The 15,676-nt window shown below is 55.4% G+C and overlaps 1 protein-coding gene across 2 annotated transcripts in view; it reads left to right on the forward strand.

The window, feature by feature from the left end:
- Window positions 1-3,644: 3,644 nt before the first annotated feature.
- The window catches only part of KDM5B (lysine demethylase 5B), a 28,299-nt gene continuing 16,267 nt past the window's right edge, over window positions 3,645-15,676 (forward strand). The window contains exons 1-6 of one of the 2 annotated variants that reach the window (XM_072356131.1): window positions 3,645-3,948; window positions 10,940-11,017; window positions 11,554-11,676; window positions 12,276-12,446; window positions 14,634-14,768; window positions 15,314-15,407. In XM_072356131.1, the coding sequence (XP_072212232.1) occupies window positions 3,811-3,948; window positions 10,940-11,017; window positions 11,554-11,676; window positions 12,276-12,446; window positions 14,634-14,768; window positions 15,314-15,407 (739 nt within the window). In that variant the 5' untranslated portion in view covers window positions 3,645-3,810. The remainder of the gene's footprint in view (window positions 3,949-10,939; window positions 11,018-11,553; window positions 11,677-12,275; window positions 12,447-14,633; window positions 14,769-15,313; window positions 15,408-15,676) is intronic. The other variant, XM_072356130.1, reaches the window with a different exon arrangement.

Raw genomic sequence — 15,676 nt, forward strand, 5'->3', positions numbered from 1 at the left:
GTCCTGCCTGGAAGCAGGTTGTATCCCACACTGCTATTAGCACAGCGGAGAGTAAGCAGGTATGGCTGTAATTTGTGTGAGTCAGCAGCTGGAGAGTGAAGAGAAGCATGTGAAATAGCCCCGCTTTACCTCTGCCACGCTTCCTGCGGCGCTGCTTTGCTTCTCCTTGTGCCTACTGTAGTCTGTCCCCGGATCTGGAATAAGACTCTTTAGCCTTTAATAGGAGCTAATGAGAGGGTATGAGACTTTAGAAACTTTATTAATAAAGTAATGCTGGAGAGAGTTGCACAACTGTGAAGGACTTCCCATGCTTGAACAGAAGTATTCTAGGCTTCCACATGCTCCCCATCTGCCTTTACCTGCCTATTGACGCCGTCCTAACCAGGAGCTGTTGTGTGCAGCTGTGGGACTTCCGTCCTCACTCTGCTCAGTGCAGCCCACAGACGGGGCTCAGATTTCCTGCCTGCCCCTTCAGCGTGGCCCCTCCGCGTGGTTTCCTGTAGCTGACATGTTCAGCCTGCAGCCTGAAGAGTTAAGAGCTTGTGGTGCTTGTTAGGCTTCCCCCGAGCGCGGCAGGCACCGCGCAGATGTGAAGCCTGCATGTTGTCAGCCAGCACATAGCAGGGCAAGGGTTGGGAGCACAGCTGCTGGGGGAAAACGTACCACGACAACTCAGTGTTGAAACTGTTGCTTCTCTTCTCTTGGAGCAGAAGTTCCTAGCCAAGTTCCTGATCGCTATCCATCTGAGAATGCTGCTGCTGGGACTCCAATCAGCCAAGTAGTAGCAAGCCAAATAGTCTGTGTCCCTGGCACTACAGCAGGAGTCAGTGCAACATCTGCAGGCTGCATTAACAAAACGGCCAGAGGTTCTCATCCAGTTCCCTCCATATTCCTAAACAGGATCCTGAGACTGGGATAGCTTAACGCTGTTCATCAAAGGCTGACGTGCATCAGCATCTCAGAGCAGCTGGCGTGCTGGAAAATGTAAAAGCCTTTCCTAGCCTTGGTGATGAAATTAAGAATGCTTTGCAGGCTCATACAAGTGGCTGGTTTGCCCAGGTAAACTGGTTTGGTTTGATCTGTCATACGTTCTGCTTACTAAATCTGTTTGTTCCCAGGAATCTATTTTAAAGAGCTGAAAGGCTCGGCGTGTTTCCCTCCCTGCCCTATGCTGTGAACATGGATTTTAATAGGGCAAAAAGCTGCTGTTGAAATGAGCTCTTTGGCTTCAGCAGAGTTTGCTTATCTATGACTTCAGGCAAAAAGCTGACGGTAGGCTCCATATGTAGTACTGGGTCTGCCTCTCTGGGCGCTGCAGTCTGACTGCCTTGGACTCGTACAGGATCTGTTCCAGCCTGCTTCCAGGTAACCCTACAGTGGGGTTCCTGCAATGTTAGCATCCTTTCACCACTTCTGAGTCTGTGGGAGCAGTTCAGGTTTTCTCAGTGCCCACAGCTGCAGGTACCTTGTCTGCTCGGAGCCCTGCGCTCTGATCCTGGAGCTCATCTCAATTCCCAGTGCTCCCGTTGTTCCAGGGCTCAGGGTGCCATGGGAACAGGCTGCAGTTGGAGCTCCTGTGCTTTGGGATGCAGCTGAGGCTGCTGGCACTGAGGATGCCTTCCTCTGGCTGAGGCCCTGCTTCTTGCTAGCAGCTCCTGGTCTCGTTTGCCCCTTCTTGCTGTACGATTCAGCTCTATGGCCACATCCTTGGAAGCAAATAAGACTACCAAACCCTTAAGGAATGCACGCATTCTCTTTTCAACCAGGAGGAACCTGCCTTTCCTTCTATAAGGTGTGCTTCATTAGCACAGGATCCAGAGCTATTGATTCCAAGCTCAGACAGCGCTGCCCCACTCACCCACCAAGTACAACAGAGCATTTTGTGTTACGCAGCACGTAGGGTTGATGAGGTTCCTGATGCAGGCCCTTCAGAGTTTGCTCTTCCTCTCCAGTCCTGGACCCCCTGATCCCCTCCAAGGGGACGATCTTGTTATACTGGAGGTCATTTTAACTTTCCTCTCTGCTCTGATCACCTTAAGACCCTTGTGTTGCTTTTGTCTTCCCCTGTAATAACTTCCAATGCAAAGCACCTGTACTCATCACATTGTTCCACCAGAGTCCCATAGGAGACTTTTGTACCTGATTCTATTATCAGAAACAGTCCTTCTAACCACAGCCCTTCCGGCTCTGATGGAACAAGTCCCCGGGGAGTCATCCCCAAAAAGACTTTGGTTTCTGATATAGGAATCTTTAAGCATCCTTGACGTTGGCACAGCGTTGCTCAAAGCTTTTGGTTCCGTGCTGGGGACCTTCGACGCTGCAGCGCTGTGGGCTGGGCACCTCCTTCCACCACGTGCGTGCCCAATCGGGCCGCGGTAGGAAGGCGGCAGCGGCGGTTCCTGCGGGGGTTTTGGTAGCACCGCGTGGGTCTGACTCGAAGGCAGGAAGCTTTAGGCCGGCACTTTGGTTCGGGCCACGAGCGCGGCGCCGTGTAACAAGAGCGGGTTCGGCCCGTACGTCTGAGCAGGGAAACGGCCGCGCTCCGAACATGGCGGCCGGGCACGAGGGGCAGCGGGGTGGGGTGGGGGTGGTGCTGTGCGCGGAGGCTCCGCAGGGCGCTCACAGCCGGCGGGACGCGACCCGCGTGTGCGGGAACCGGGCCGAGCGCTGCGGGACGGCGGCGGAACCGGCGGGATCCGCTCCGCTCTGCGGGGAGCGGCGGGGGCGGGGCCAAGGGGCGGGGCCGGGCCGGCACGCACGTGCGCTACGTGCGGAGCCTGCAGCCGCGGCGGGGCCGCCCCTCCCTGCGCGTCGCGGGGCGGGCCGGGCCGGGCCCTCGGGGCGCGTCCCCGTCCGACGTCGCGCTCCGTCGCCGCGGCGGAGACGCCCCCCCCGGCCCGTCCCGCCGCTGACGCGACCCGCGTGGCTCAGGAGCGCGGCGGCGGCTCGGGGCGCTCGGCACAAAGCGGCCGCTGCTCCGGAGCGGGACCGAGCGCGGCGCGGGGCCTCCACGGGGCCGCCTCAGTCCGGCGCCGTCCGCCCGGGGTCGGGGCAGACAATGCGTCCGCGCCGCGCGCTCCGGCCCCGCCCCCCGGTGACGCGTCCGCGCCGCAGCCAATGGGAGGCGGCGGAGAGGCTCTTTAAAAAAAGAAGCGCCGGCAGCGGCGGCCGTCAGCTGTGCGGATCCCTCCGCGCATGTAAACACAGCGCCGCGGGCCCAGCGCCCCTCACGGCGCCGCGCGGCCCAACGGCCGCCGGACCTCGGGCCGCTCCGCTCTAAGATCGGTTACGCTGCGGGCAGCGCCGCGCCGAGGAAGCGGCTCCGGCGGCCGCCGCGGAGGTTGAGCGGCGCGGGGCTGCGGGTGCTCCCCGAACCGGCGGTGCTGGAGGAGCGGTGCGGGGCAGCGGGGCCGCGGGGCGCCGCACAAAGGCGCGGGGCCAACGCTCGGAGCTCGCGGCTCGGCTCGTTCCGAACGGCTCGGCGCCGAGAGCCCGGCCGGCCCCGGGCCGTTACCCTCACACCTTCCACCCCCCAACCCCCCCCACAGCCCCAACAGCGACCCCGGCCCGGCGCCCCCTCACAAAGGCGCGTGACGGGGCGGGGCGGCCGCCGCCCCCTCCCCCCGCCCAGCCCGGGGCGGACTCTTTTTCTCTCTCGTTCTGGCTCCGTGCCCCCCCCGCCCCCTCCCTTCCACCCCCCACCTCCCGGCGGACGCGCACGTCCCGTTCGAGGCTGCTCGGCGGTCCCGGCGGCTGTTGGAGGATTGTTCCGAGTCGGCGGTCGGTGGCGGCGAGGCCCGGCCCGGGGCCATGGCCGAGTTCCTGCCCCCGCCCGAGTGCCCCGTCTTCGAGCCCAGCTGGGAGGAGTTCGCCGACCCCTTCGCCTTCATCCACAAGATCCGGCCCATCGCCGAGCAGACCGGCATCTGCAAGGTGCGGCCGCCGCCGGTGAGTGCCCGCATGGCGCCGCCGGGAGAACGGCCTTTGTGTGGCGGCCCGGCCCGGCCCGCAGCCCGCACCTCCGGCGCCGATCCCGGGCAGGTGGGCCCGGCCGGGAGCGCCCCGGCGCCGCCGCGGAAGTTTGGTCGCCCCCGGGGCCGGCCGGGGCCTTTCCGCCGCTCCCCCCCCCCCTTCTCCCTCCCCCTCCGTCCGTCCCTCGGCCGCCTCCAAGTCGCTCCAAGTGCCGGAGTTGGCCCGCGTTGGGCTCAGCTCTGACCCGGCCGCCCCGCGCTCCCCGCCGAGGTCTCTCCGCGCCTCCCCCCGCCGCTCGGCCGCGAAAAGTTGCGGCTCGGCCCTGGGCGCCGTCCCGGAGCGCAGTCGGGGCGAACGGCCCCGGTGTGGAGCCGCGCTCGGGTGTTGCCCTCCATGTTGGCATTGTGGGGCCCTCCGCTCTGCGCTCCCCGCCCGGCCCGGCCCCGCGGCTCCCGGCGCTCCGCTGTCCGTGCGGGCGGTCAGTGCGCAAGTTGGACGAGCCCGCGCACCTCGGCCGGAGTTTTGGCCGCCGGCTCCGCTCGCCGAATCCAAGGCAGACATGGCCACCATTTTAGAACGCGATCCTCGCTGGGAACAGCCGGCAGCCTTCGTCTTCATCCTCATCGCCCGGCCCGGCGGCGCGCCGTGCTCGCAATTGCGGTGCGGGTTCGGTTTTTCTTTTGTTAGCTGACCCCGTTTGCTCAGAGCCGTTCGATCTCAGCCCCGCGGTTTTGCGCGGTCGGGTAGTTCCATTACGGGGATAAACGGCCCCGAATGGCGAGGAGAAAACGGAGCTCGGAGCGCAAATCTGATTGCCGAACGTTTGTGAATCGCTTCGTCTCGGTGCACTCCGCGGGGCCGAGGGTGGCACGGCCGCCCCGGGGCACTCACGGTGATGGCAGCGCAGCCCCACGCCTCCCCCAGCCGGGGCTGAAGCTCAGCGCCGCACTTTGCCGGCCGGAGCGCTGCGGGCGATGCTCGGAGTTGAGAGCAGCGCTGCTCCCCGTCGTGCGCTCCTCGGCTCGGCGCTGCGCCCGTTGCCGGGGCTCCCATCGGCGGCCGAATGAAAGTGAAGTTGGTGCCTGAGATGGTGCGGATCTTTGTGCCGGAGCTGCACGGCAGAAGGCGGAGCTGCGCTCTGTAAAGGCTCGGAGCGCGCCCGGCCGGCACCGAACGGCCCTGAGCCCATCCCGGCGTGGAGCAGAGCAGGGCTGGCACAGTGGAAGGGGGCTGAGATGGTTTTCATTATACGACCAAGGCTGAACTTATGTAATCTTTTATTTTTTGAGGAGCAGAATCCCTTTGGAGTGTGTATTGTCGGCACTTGGAGCAGAGCAGCATTTCTGTGGAGATGTTGTTTTTCCTTTTGTGGTTTGTTTTAAAAATCTCATCGATGTTTCTCATCTGCTTGCACACAAAAAACCAAAGCCTGACAATAAAGGCTCCTCCTGAGCTTCGTTATCTGTTAGAGAGGCAGAGATGAGCAGCTCTCTGAAGGAATAATGACCGACTACAACGGCTCTCATCCCTTATAAAGGCCAATATCCCTCTGTATGATCAGATGGTTTCGCTGAGCGTGTTTAGAAGCGGGATGAAAACGGAGCTCTGAGGGTGGAACAGCCCATAGCTGTGCAGGGTTTGGCTCCCACCGCCCCCATCTGCCCCCATAATGGCCCTGTGGCTGTGCCTGTGCCGGCCTGGAGCATAGAGGGAGCCCTTCAGGCCCAGCGCCTGACGTGGTTCCTGGCCTTCCTCCTGGAAACAGGAGAGCAGTATTGAGCTGTTGTTGGTTTCTGTAGGATCCAGTGGTTTACGGGAGGTGAGATGTGAATTGCATCCACCTACTTTTGCAGAACTCTGTATGTGCCAATGGAACGTGTGGGAATCTCCCTGTGTCCCAGAGGGGTTCTTGCCCGCCATGCTTGGCCTGCGTGGATGTGCCATCCAGTGTCCACATTGGAAACAACTCAGGATTTAGTGCCTTTTTGCACCGATTTCGGCTTAAACTCTTGTATAATTATCATCTGATTAACCCTGTGCTGCTCTATCTGACCACAGCAGGGAATGGTGTTACACGAGGCTGGCGGTGCCCAGCAGTGTGGCAGCACTGCTCCGAGCTGCAGAGCACACAGGAGAACATCAGTGGTGGCTGCTCAGTGCTGGAGGTTGGGCAGCAGCCTGTGATGGAGACAGCGAGCACCCAGCGTGTGTGTTGGGGATGGAGGTGTTGGGTGAGGGACCGTCCAGGGCTGTGACAGCAGAGAGAACTGCTCAGCGGGGCTGGAATTTCACAGTTTCCACTTGAGTGCTCCAGGGAAGCTTTTCTTCCTCCTTCATTCCAGTTCGTTCCAGCTATTGCTGATGACTTGAGTTTTGCTCTCGTTCAGATGACTGTGGGACGCTGCAAACCCAGTGTTAGCTCCTCCTTTCAGTGTCGGATGGAGCTGTAAGACAGAAGAGGACGGGAGTCCACAGTGGGGTCTGTGTGATGGGACAAGGGGAGGTGGGTTCAAAGTAAAAGAGCAGGGATCTGGATGGGTCACAGAGAGGCGGTGCTGCCCCATCCCTGCAGCCCCACAAAGGCAGGGCAGGGCTGTGAGCACTGCTGGGGCTGTGGGTGTCCCCGTGCATGGCAGGGAGTGGGACCAGATGGCCTTTAAGGCACCTTCCAACTGAAACCATGCTGTGATTCTCTTCTGGACTTGAAAAGGTGGTTCTATGGAGGACACAGCACGTGCTTTGTTGGGTTTTCTTCTCTGAATTGAACGCGTCCTTTATTAGGAGTTCTCCATTTGCTGGTAAGTTGGAGCAGTGCTTTGTCCAGGAATCAGCTGTGTTTGGGGAGGCACTTCAAAGGATGAAGGGTGATGCTGGAGCACAGCGTGACTGTTGTTTGGCTTTTAAATGTTAATTAGTGAAAGTAAACATTCCTTCCGATTTCCAGCATAGCTTGAAGAATAAAAGGTAAAAAGTAGAGCGTGTCGTGCTGTTCTGCTCCAGTTCTGCTCGAGAATGGACCCCTCTTTCCCTTGGGTTGTGGAGCTCCGTTGCTGCAGTGAAGAAATAACCGACAACAATTACTTCAGCTTTCTTTACCATGGTCAGCAGTCTCAAAATACACAATGCTGTACGACATACTGGAGGCATTTCAGCTCCCCGTGGCATAAACGTAGGGATGGACAAAATTTGGGCTGTGATTTCAATGACGTGAGGATGGAGAACGGCGGCCGAGGCTCCCAATAACCCGCAGTGTGCTCTGATACAACAGAGGAGGTCTGCGTGGGTGAACCTGGAAGCTCACAGCACTTGTGCACGACCGGCTCCTTCCAGTGGATCTCACAGCACTGGGAAGCTTTGAGAGGAGTTTTGTTCCAGCTTTTAAGTTCTCCGTGGGTGAACGGATCGTTGGGTGCCCTGCTGGTGGGCAGGACTGGGGTTGGTTCTGCTCTTTGCCGTGGCACTGTTGGGTTCAGTCGGTCACACTGTCACCATCTGAGGGCTGTAACCAATTGATGGTGTGTCAGGACTCTAATTACAATCATTGTTATTCTGCAAAATTGATAACGTGCTGAAGGAATCGCAGATTATCTCAGCTTTAATGAAGAATTACAGCGAAGGAGAGGTTTCTAATGGGCTTTCAGAACCTTGGGCCACAGCATCTGATCTCCATGGAAGGGTCTGGAAGGACAAAAGGGGTGACCTCATGCAGATGGCAGGTTTGGGCTGCAGGGAGGGTGGGCAGTGCTGAGGAGGGCACTGCAGTCAGAGCTGTGCACTCCTTGGAGGATTTTAAAGAGATCCAATGATGGGTGCCAACATGGAGACATGCTGAGCAGTTCTGTGTGCAGAGCAATGCAGTGTGGCTGTAGTGGTGAAACCCAAAGCAATTCTGGGCTGGGAGAGCTGTGGCTGCTGGACAAGGACATGTTTCCATCTCAGCTCCAGCCCGGAGCTGGTCTGCATTTAAAACCTCCTCGGTTGAGAGGTTTCCATTTAACAGAGGTTATTTTACTGTATCAAGTGTGGGCTGAACACAGTGGGTTGCCTTTGGGAGAGTGCTTCTGCTCAGAGCCATGGCAGCCTCTTGGCATTGGAGCTGCAGATGGAGCAGCATTGACACAGAGCAGTGCAGCACCCATCCCTGTGGGCCCCTGGGCAGCCTGAGCAGAGGCAGGAAAGGTCAGAGGAGCCTGCTTACCTGTGTGCCCCGTCTTTAGCTTGCAGGGAAATAGGAAGGAGGAGCGTGGTGCTGGTAGTGCTGGTGGTGCTGGGCACAGCACAGCTCGTGGTGTATTTCCTGTGGGCTGCAGCTCCACAGAGCAGTATGGGAGAGCCCCAGGCACGGTGGGTGCATGGTGGTGTTTCTGGGGTGCTGCAGCTCTTGGGCACGGTGCTGCTGGTATGGATGGATGCTCCTGGGAGTGTGGTGGGAGCATGGTGAGTGTTTAGACCTGAGAGGTTGACCTAACTGAAGGAAGGTTCATTGCAGCTAACAGCAGTGGGAGATGGCCTCCAGCTCCCCCGCCTCCCAGCCAGGATGGGGCTGGGTGTGCTGCTCCTGTCCCTGCGGCTGGTTGCTCAAGGTCTGATTCCTCCTTCAGCAAGCAGCCCTCCCACAGGTGGGCACCTGGCTTTGCTAATGCAGAAGTGACTGCTGCTTCTGAATGGGATCCAGGCTGGGGCTTCGCAGCCGCTCAGCAGAGATGATCTGGCAGTGCATTGGGGGAGCTGCTGCCCTCACAGCAGGGAAGCTCCTGAGCTGCCCCACGTTGTTCTTCCCATGCTGGGGCTGCTCACTCTTGCCCTGCGTCTGCTTCCTGCCCACACTCACAGCACAGAGGCTGCCATGTGCTGTGCTGACGGTCAGACCCACCTTGCCGTGCTCCAGAGCTGCTGGCCGTGCTGCTCCAGAAGCGTCCTGCTGGCCTGAGCTTTCATTGCTCTCCATGTTTGGAATTGGCACGGAAACTTCTGAGTCTGGAGAGCCGCTTGGTGCTGCAGGCTCCTCTTTTGGCAGCGATTCTGTTGGGAAGGATTTGTGATTCTGTTCTCATTGTTAATCTGTGGTCCATAACAGCCCGGTTTGATCTCCAATGAGAAGCACTCAAGGAAGGAGCTCATCTCCCCCCCGGCTCTGCCGCCAGCTCTGCCTGTTCCCCCAGCCCTGTCTGCACAGCGCCGGCCTCAAGCAGGTCACAGAGGGATTAATTCCCCTCCACAAGCTTTGTGGGTGAGCCCTGGCACCTCTGCGGTGCTGAACGGCTCAGGTCAGTCCTGCAGAGGTTCCCTGGTCCAGATGTCCTTTGAGTGCTTTCTTTGTATGAAAACATGCACCTAAATCCAACCGCTGTCTTCCTCCGCCAGCAGCCACATCGCACCTTCACATGGATTGGGAACAAAGGATGTAGGTCATGTGTGCGGGGTGGGCATCCCGGCAAGCTGCTGTGTTAACTGAATGAGTGCGTGTTTCTATGGCAAGAATTGCTGAGCTCTTCCTTTGGATCTTACTACGATGCTGTCTAGCAAAATAATGGAAGCGACGTGTCTTCTTTTTGTCTCAGATGGGAAGGATTGCATCTGAAATGCTGCTTGTGCTCCTCAAAAGGCGCAAAGACGTAGGAGAGATTTCAGAACCAAATCGGGAGGAAGGTCTTTACTTGCAGCGCTTGGAAGCTGTGTGTGTGTAGGGGAGCAAAAGGGCACCATCTGTGTGTAGAGAAATGCTGTGAGCATCGCTTCCAGGAGGGGGATACGGCCACGGATGGGCAGCAGGAAGCCATGGAGTCCTTCAGACAGCCTGAAGCTCCACGGGCCTTAATGAGTTAATATTTAATTTTACTTTGCATTTTCTTCATCAGCTGAGGCTTAAACAGAAGCTGCTAAATATCGTTCTCGTGGCTTTTATTGACTTACAGTTCAGATTGGGGTTGCTTGGGACTCAGGAATGGATCAGTGACCCCAGGGCTGCCTGCTGGCTGTGCCTGGATGCTGCAGGTGATGCACTGGTAACCAGCCTGTGGGATACAGAGCTGGTTGTGCAGTGAGGTCTGTGGATGTTCTGGGAGCCCCAGGGGGACAGTGTGGGTTGCAGGGCACCTCTGGTCCTACACCCTGCAGTGTGTGGGCAGCACAGCTCCATGGGCTGAGCAGCCCACGTACTGTAGGGCCTGATGGGCACATTGGTAAGCCTGGAAGCTTACATAGTTCTGATTCCAGCCTTGATGTATCAAAAATGCCCTGTAGGATCCCAAGACTTGTCCATACTGCCTTGGGGTTTGGGCTGGTTTTGTGTGTTAAACAAAATACGTGTCTGGGAGTCCTTTGCCCTTTGGGTTTGCACGCGCTCTGTGATTCCACATCCCTGCTGCAGGCTCTGCTGCTGGGCACAGCGCAGTGTGCCATGGGGTGCACTGAGCCCAGCTGCTGGCATGGCTGGTCACTGCTTCCCATGTTACTCATGGCTGCTTTGGCACCGGGTCTCATTTCCCTGCTGAAATAAGGGATGTGCAGCTTGTAAGCCCAGCTCATTTCTGCTGAGTGCACTGCAGGGACACATTGCATTGCAGGTGTGTTTCCCAGAGCAGAGCTCTCCCATTTCAGTAGTGCTGTGCACGTTATCTTCATTCTGTAATTAGTGATAATCAGATTGCTTTATAAGTAATAAATTACTGTCAAGTTCAGATCAAATCTAATGTAGTTCAGCAAAGCTGCCTGTTGCCAAACCACCAGCACGTGATCAGCGTCAAGAGATCTGAGAGATAAAGTTCCTTTGTAGTCGTATTTACAAACAGCAGTGGCGGTTTGCAGGTATTTTGTTTTGGTGGTGATTCTCAGGTTTAATTGCTCGTGCTCCGGTTGCTCCCAAGTGTTTGCAGATGAGGAATGAGGAGCTGGAAGTTCTTCTGCTCTGTGTTGGGCAGCCCCGCTCACCTCCTGCCCTGTTGATGAGGCACTTCTGTTTTCCCAGGACTGGCAGCCTCCATTTGCATGTGATGTTGATAAGCTTCACTTCACGCCGAGGATCCAGCGGCTCAATGAGCTGGAGGTAAGCTGTAAAGCCACACATCACCATCTCTTGAGTTTTTTTTTCCCCCTTTCCCTTTCATTATGTTTTTCAGCACATTGCCCTTGAGCTCTGTGTGACTTCAGCCAACAGCATTTGGTACCTCTGCACATCAGCTTGGAGTTAACACACAGAAATCCATGTGTTCCAGCAATTACATAAGGCGTACCAGCCATAAAAAGTGAAATTAATGCTCATTAATGGCACTTTTAAGTGGTTAAACTCAAATTCTCGACACTGTACCTTTTCTGCCCTCCTTTTGAGGAGGATCTTTTAGAAGTAGAAGAGATGAAACATGTAGAGAGGGCTTTAAAAATAACAACCTGTGTGGAACAGTCAGAAAATGAGGTTGGTGCCAGATCTGTTTATGAGCACTTCCATTCACTGCTGGCATCAGCTCAGGCCTCAGCAAGGCAGAGGTGGGAGCAGCGGGCAGGCAGGGGTGGCTGTGACTGCACCAGCGCTGGGAAAGGCAGCACTGCTTGCACGTGGCACGCTGCTCACTTGTTGTTTTCCAGGCCCAAACCCGTGTGAAGCTGAACTTCCTGGACCAGATTGCAAAGTTCTGGGAGCTCCAGGGCTGCACGCTGAAAATTCCACACGTGGAGAGGAAGATCTTGGATTTATTTCAGCTTAATAGGGTAAGGCTGCTAAAGGGGGGAGCTCCCCTGGAGATGCTGGTGTGTTGTTGTGGCTTTCAGGAGTTGGGGCTGTATATGAGCTGGAAATGGGATACTTGACTTAAGCTGGCTTAGATAATGTGACAAAATAATAGGAAATGGAACGGTGGGAGTTTTCACCTGAGTACGGGGATGAAATGAGATGTTCAGCTCTTCTGTGGCTGAACTTGGAAACAAATTGGTCAGGAAGAAACTTAAGTTTATACCAGGAAGAAGCTGCTGAACAACAATAGGTAGAAAAGGCATTTCCATAAGGGGCAGGGGAGTGAAAAATCAGTTGCTTTTGGGCTGGAGCCTTTAGACCTGTGGAGGAGACTGTGTGTCCTGATAGTGAGGGCTGGGATTCACTGCCCCCAGGGATGGTTCTTTACCCTTCCTTACATGTAAGGTAGTTCCTATTTGGTTGGTTCTGAGCCCATTTCATATTGCAGTGAGAAAAGTGGTTGTGCTGCTCTGCGGTGTGGAGCAGGGGGGAAAATGCAGCCAGGCCATCCTGACGATGCATCCTTCGATGCCGATCACCTTAGTGTTAAACCTGCAGCTGTTTTGTTCTCTTTCAGCTAGTTGCAGAAGAAGGAGGGTTTGATGTCGTTTGCAAAGAGAGGAAATGGACCAAAATAGCCACAAGGATGGGATTTGCTCCTGGCAAGGCCGTGGGTTCGCACATCCGCGCGCATTACGAGCGAATTCTCTATCCTTACAACTTATTCCAGTCTGGAGCTAGCCTGCTGGTAAGTGATGTTGCATCTGAACTCAAATCCTATCCATGTCAGAGCCTGTCTGGTAATTTGGTGTCAACAGAATCTTTTCAGTGCCCGCGTTTCGTGCTTTACAGCATGCAGTTGGTAGTGTGCAGTCTGTGGTGATGCAGCAAGCCATGTAAAGAGCCACAGGAAAGCTTGTAACCAGGAGTAATGTTTTAGAGCTGCTGCTAAATGGGATTCCTCGAGGTAACCTCAAAGCGACCAACTAGAATGCAGCCTTCCTGTATTTCCTCTCTGTATCATACAGACCCCCCAGTAATGACTGTTCACACCTCCAGTAATGGTTTTAGTGCTGTTTGTCAAGCACAAAGTAGAGTTCTATCCACGGATCAGATGGTTACAGGTCCCTCTCTGATGGCACAGCAGCACTGTGTGTCTGTGTCACCCATACTGAGGTGTTTGTGTCCCTGTATGTCAGCTCGGTGCTTTACCAGGAGTCTCAGCCTCTGTGCTTTTTGTCTTTGGAGAGGCTGCAGCCATTGGGTGCTCCAGCTGTCAGTGTCAGGTGTGAGGTTCCTCCCAGTGCTGCCCAGCACAGCTCTCAGGAGAAGCCCTGCACAGCTGCCACCATCCGTCTGCCAGCAGCTCCCTGCTCTCCTGTTTGGTTGGCAGTGCTCAGTTCCTTCCCTCTGCAGAAACAAAGCTGAGGAATGGCATCCTTTCCTCAGAAGGCTGTGCCATAACCTGAGTCTCATCCTGACCTCTTTAACCTTTGCAAAAAGGTGCCTTTGGTGCCTGCCTGCAGTTCATTGTGCAGCTCAAAGGAGTTCTCGTTTGTAAGACAGCGCTTTGTGTTTTCAGTTGTACCTACAAGAAGTGGAAGCTTAAGGAGCTGCCATTCCATGCTGCTGCTTTGCCTTCTGATTGCTGAGGCAGTGGGAAGTGTTTCTGCTTCAGCAGCTGCTGGACGTGTATTATGCAGGAGGTGTCTTCTGGGCTTTCCCTTTGTTGAGCTGTGCTCTCTCTTTGCTTGGATACTGCACTGAAATGAGGCAAATTTAGCCATTTGTTGCTTTCTTTCAGTGTTTCATCCTTACTTTGTTTAGGAAAAGCTGTTTGCCTTCTAGATATTTGCTTTCAAGGATCGTATGTCCTCAGTTACCAGAAGGAGAAGGAACCAGGAGGAGTAGTGAAGGTTCAGGTTTCACATGAGGGTGTAACTGGAGGCCTCAGACCTTAGAAGAGTGGTTAAACCCAGCAGCATTCTGCCTGCCATGCCGTTGGTCTCCTTTTCAGTTCACTCCTTTTCATCTCTCATCTTCTGAAGCGCCATTTTTCCCTCTTTTCCCTCCCCATCTCTGTAATCTGTTTTTCAAAGTCCGATTTCTTTTGTTGTCTGCAGAGAATCCGTCCCTGTTCTCTTGCAGTTCCCATTCTCTTTCCTCTGCTGCTGACGGTTCTGGTAGGAGCAGGCTGTCAGCATTTGGATGTGGCTGCAGCAGGTTGGGTGGGCTGGTTCAGATAAAGAGACTCCTCCTTTCCAACTATCTGTTGTTCTCTCCTTTAAAAGCATCCAGTTCTGTCTCTTGTTTCTGAGCTTCATGTGCCTCAGTTTGTGCCTGTTAATGCCTTCTTTGCCAGAGTTACGCATGACTTTCAGGAATCCATCTAAGCACAGAAGAAGCTTTCGTTCCTTCGTGTTGCCCTCTTCTCTTTTGCTCTGTGTTCACCCTGCAGTGCCATCCCCTCCAACAATGATCCCCTCCAATGCACCAGGGACGTGCTGCAGTTCCTGCAGGCAGAGCTCTGTGTTGAGCAGGATGGAGAGCAGGCAGCAGTGTGGCTGCACATCGCCTTGCTGCTTCTTGTGTGCCAGCAGCACGACGTGGGGCACTGCCAGGCCTTCATGTGTGCAGCTGGGAGTGTAAAGCAGCAACTGCTGGAGGAGTGTTGGGGCTGCAGCTCAGGGTCAGAAATGGTTTGGCGTTTGGAAATGCAGTTCCAGTTGCTGGGCAGGAAAAAGGGATTTTGAAACTTGTTCAAAGCGGGACTGTTAGAACTGTCACAAATATTGTTCCTATTAACTGAGCCTAGTAAATATGAAGGCCCTGTTCTGCATTCTTTCACACAAGCCAACAAATTGCTCAGCACAAAGTTCTTAATAGGAGCAGGGAAAGAAGTGAAGCAATCCTATTTCCAATTGTGTCTCTGCAGTGTCTGCAGAAGCCGGATCTCACCAGTGACACGAAGGACAAGGAGTACAAACCCCACGACATCCCACAGAGGCAGTCGGTGCAGCCATCTGAAAGCTGCCCTCCTGCTCGCCGAGCAAAGCGCCTGCGGGCCGAGGTGAGCTGTGTGAGCTGCCCCATCTCTGTGCTCCGTGCTGACCCAGCTGGGAGGCATCACCCAAGGGCAGTTGACCCAGGGGTTAATGGCACGGCGTGTTGTTGTGATGCTGTGTGAGTTTGGTATCTCCCCACTCATTAAAACATAGAATGGTTTGGGTTGGGGGGGAGCTGGCAGTGGTGCAGTCCCAGCCTTATGCAGAGCAACTCCCACCACACTGGCTGTTCCCAGCCCGTTCAGTCAGCCCTGCCCTCAGTGCAGGGGGAATCCCAATGCACACCAGTGGTAAATGCTGGTTTATGAAACAGAAACAGATGTAAATATCCATAGCTGTGTGAAGTGTGTGATGCCTGATAGAGGAAACGAAGAAAAACCAAAACCAGGGCTCAGGCCGGGAGCTCTGAGGAGCTCATGGGTGGGCAGCCCTGAGTTGAAGGGGCAGCAAAGGTTTTCCCAAGTACAGATGCAAAGCCAAAGTGTTCTATTTAAGGGCATTATGGACTTGTGCATTTTTACTCTCTTAATTCCTTTTTTCTCTTCATCAGGCAACCAACATTAAGACTGAGTCCGATTCTCCAGAGGCAAGAACTCATAATCTGAGACGCAGGATGGGATGTGCACCTCCAAAGTGTGAGAATGGTGAGCAGTGAGCAGCAGGGTCCTTTGCCTTGCACAGACTTGGCTTTAAGGCCAGGGTTTAATTCAGCAGTTGGAATGATCCAGTGCTGGCTGACGTGAGCACTGCTGGTGTTCAGATGTTGCCTCAGTGTAATTGAAGCTGTGTGTGTTGGTGCTTTGCTGCCATCCTGAGATGTGCTGCAGGGGTGAAGGAAACAAGAGAGCCCTGTGCAAAATGTAACATCCTATGGCGGTCTTAACAAGTAATACCAAGCAAAATAACTAATAAC

This window comes from Excalfactoria chinensis, chromosome 23 (assembly GCF_039878825.1).
Source record: "Excalfactoria chinensis isolate bCotChi1 chromosome 23, bCotChi1.hap2, whole genome shotgun sequence".
In the NCBI taxonomy this organism is placed as follows: Eukaryota; Metazoa; Chordata; class Aves; order Galliformes; family Phasianidae; genus Excalfactoria; species Excalfactoria chinensis.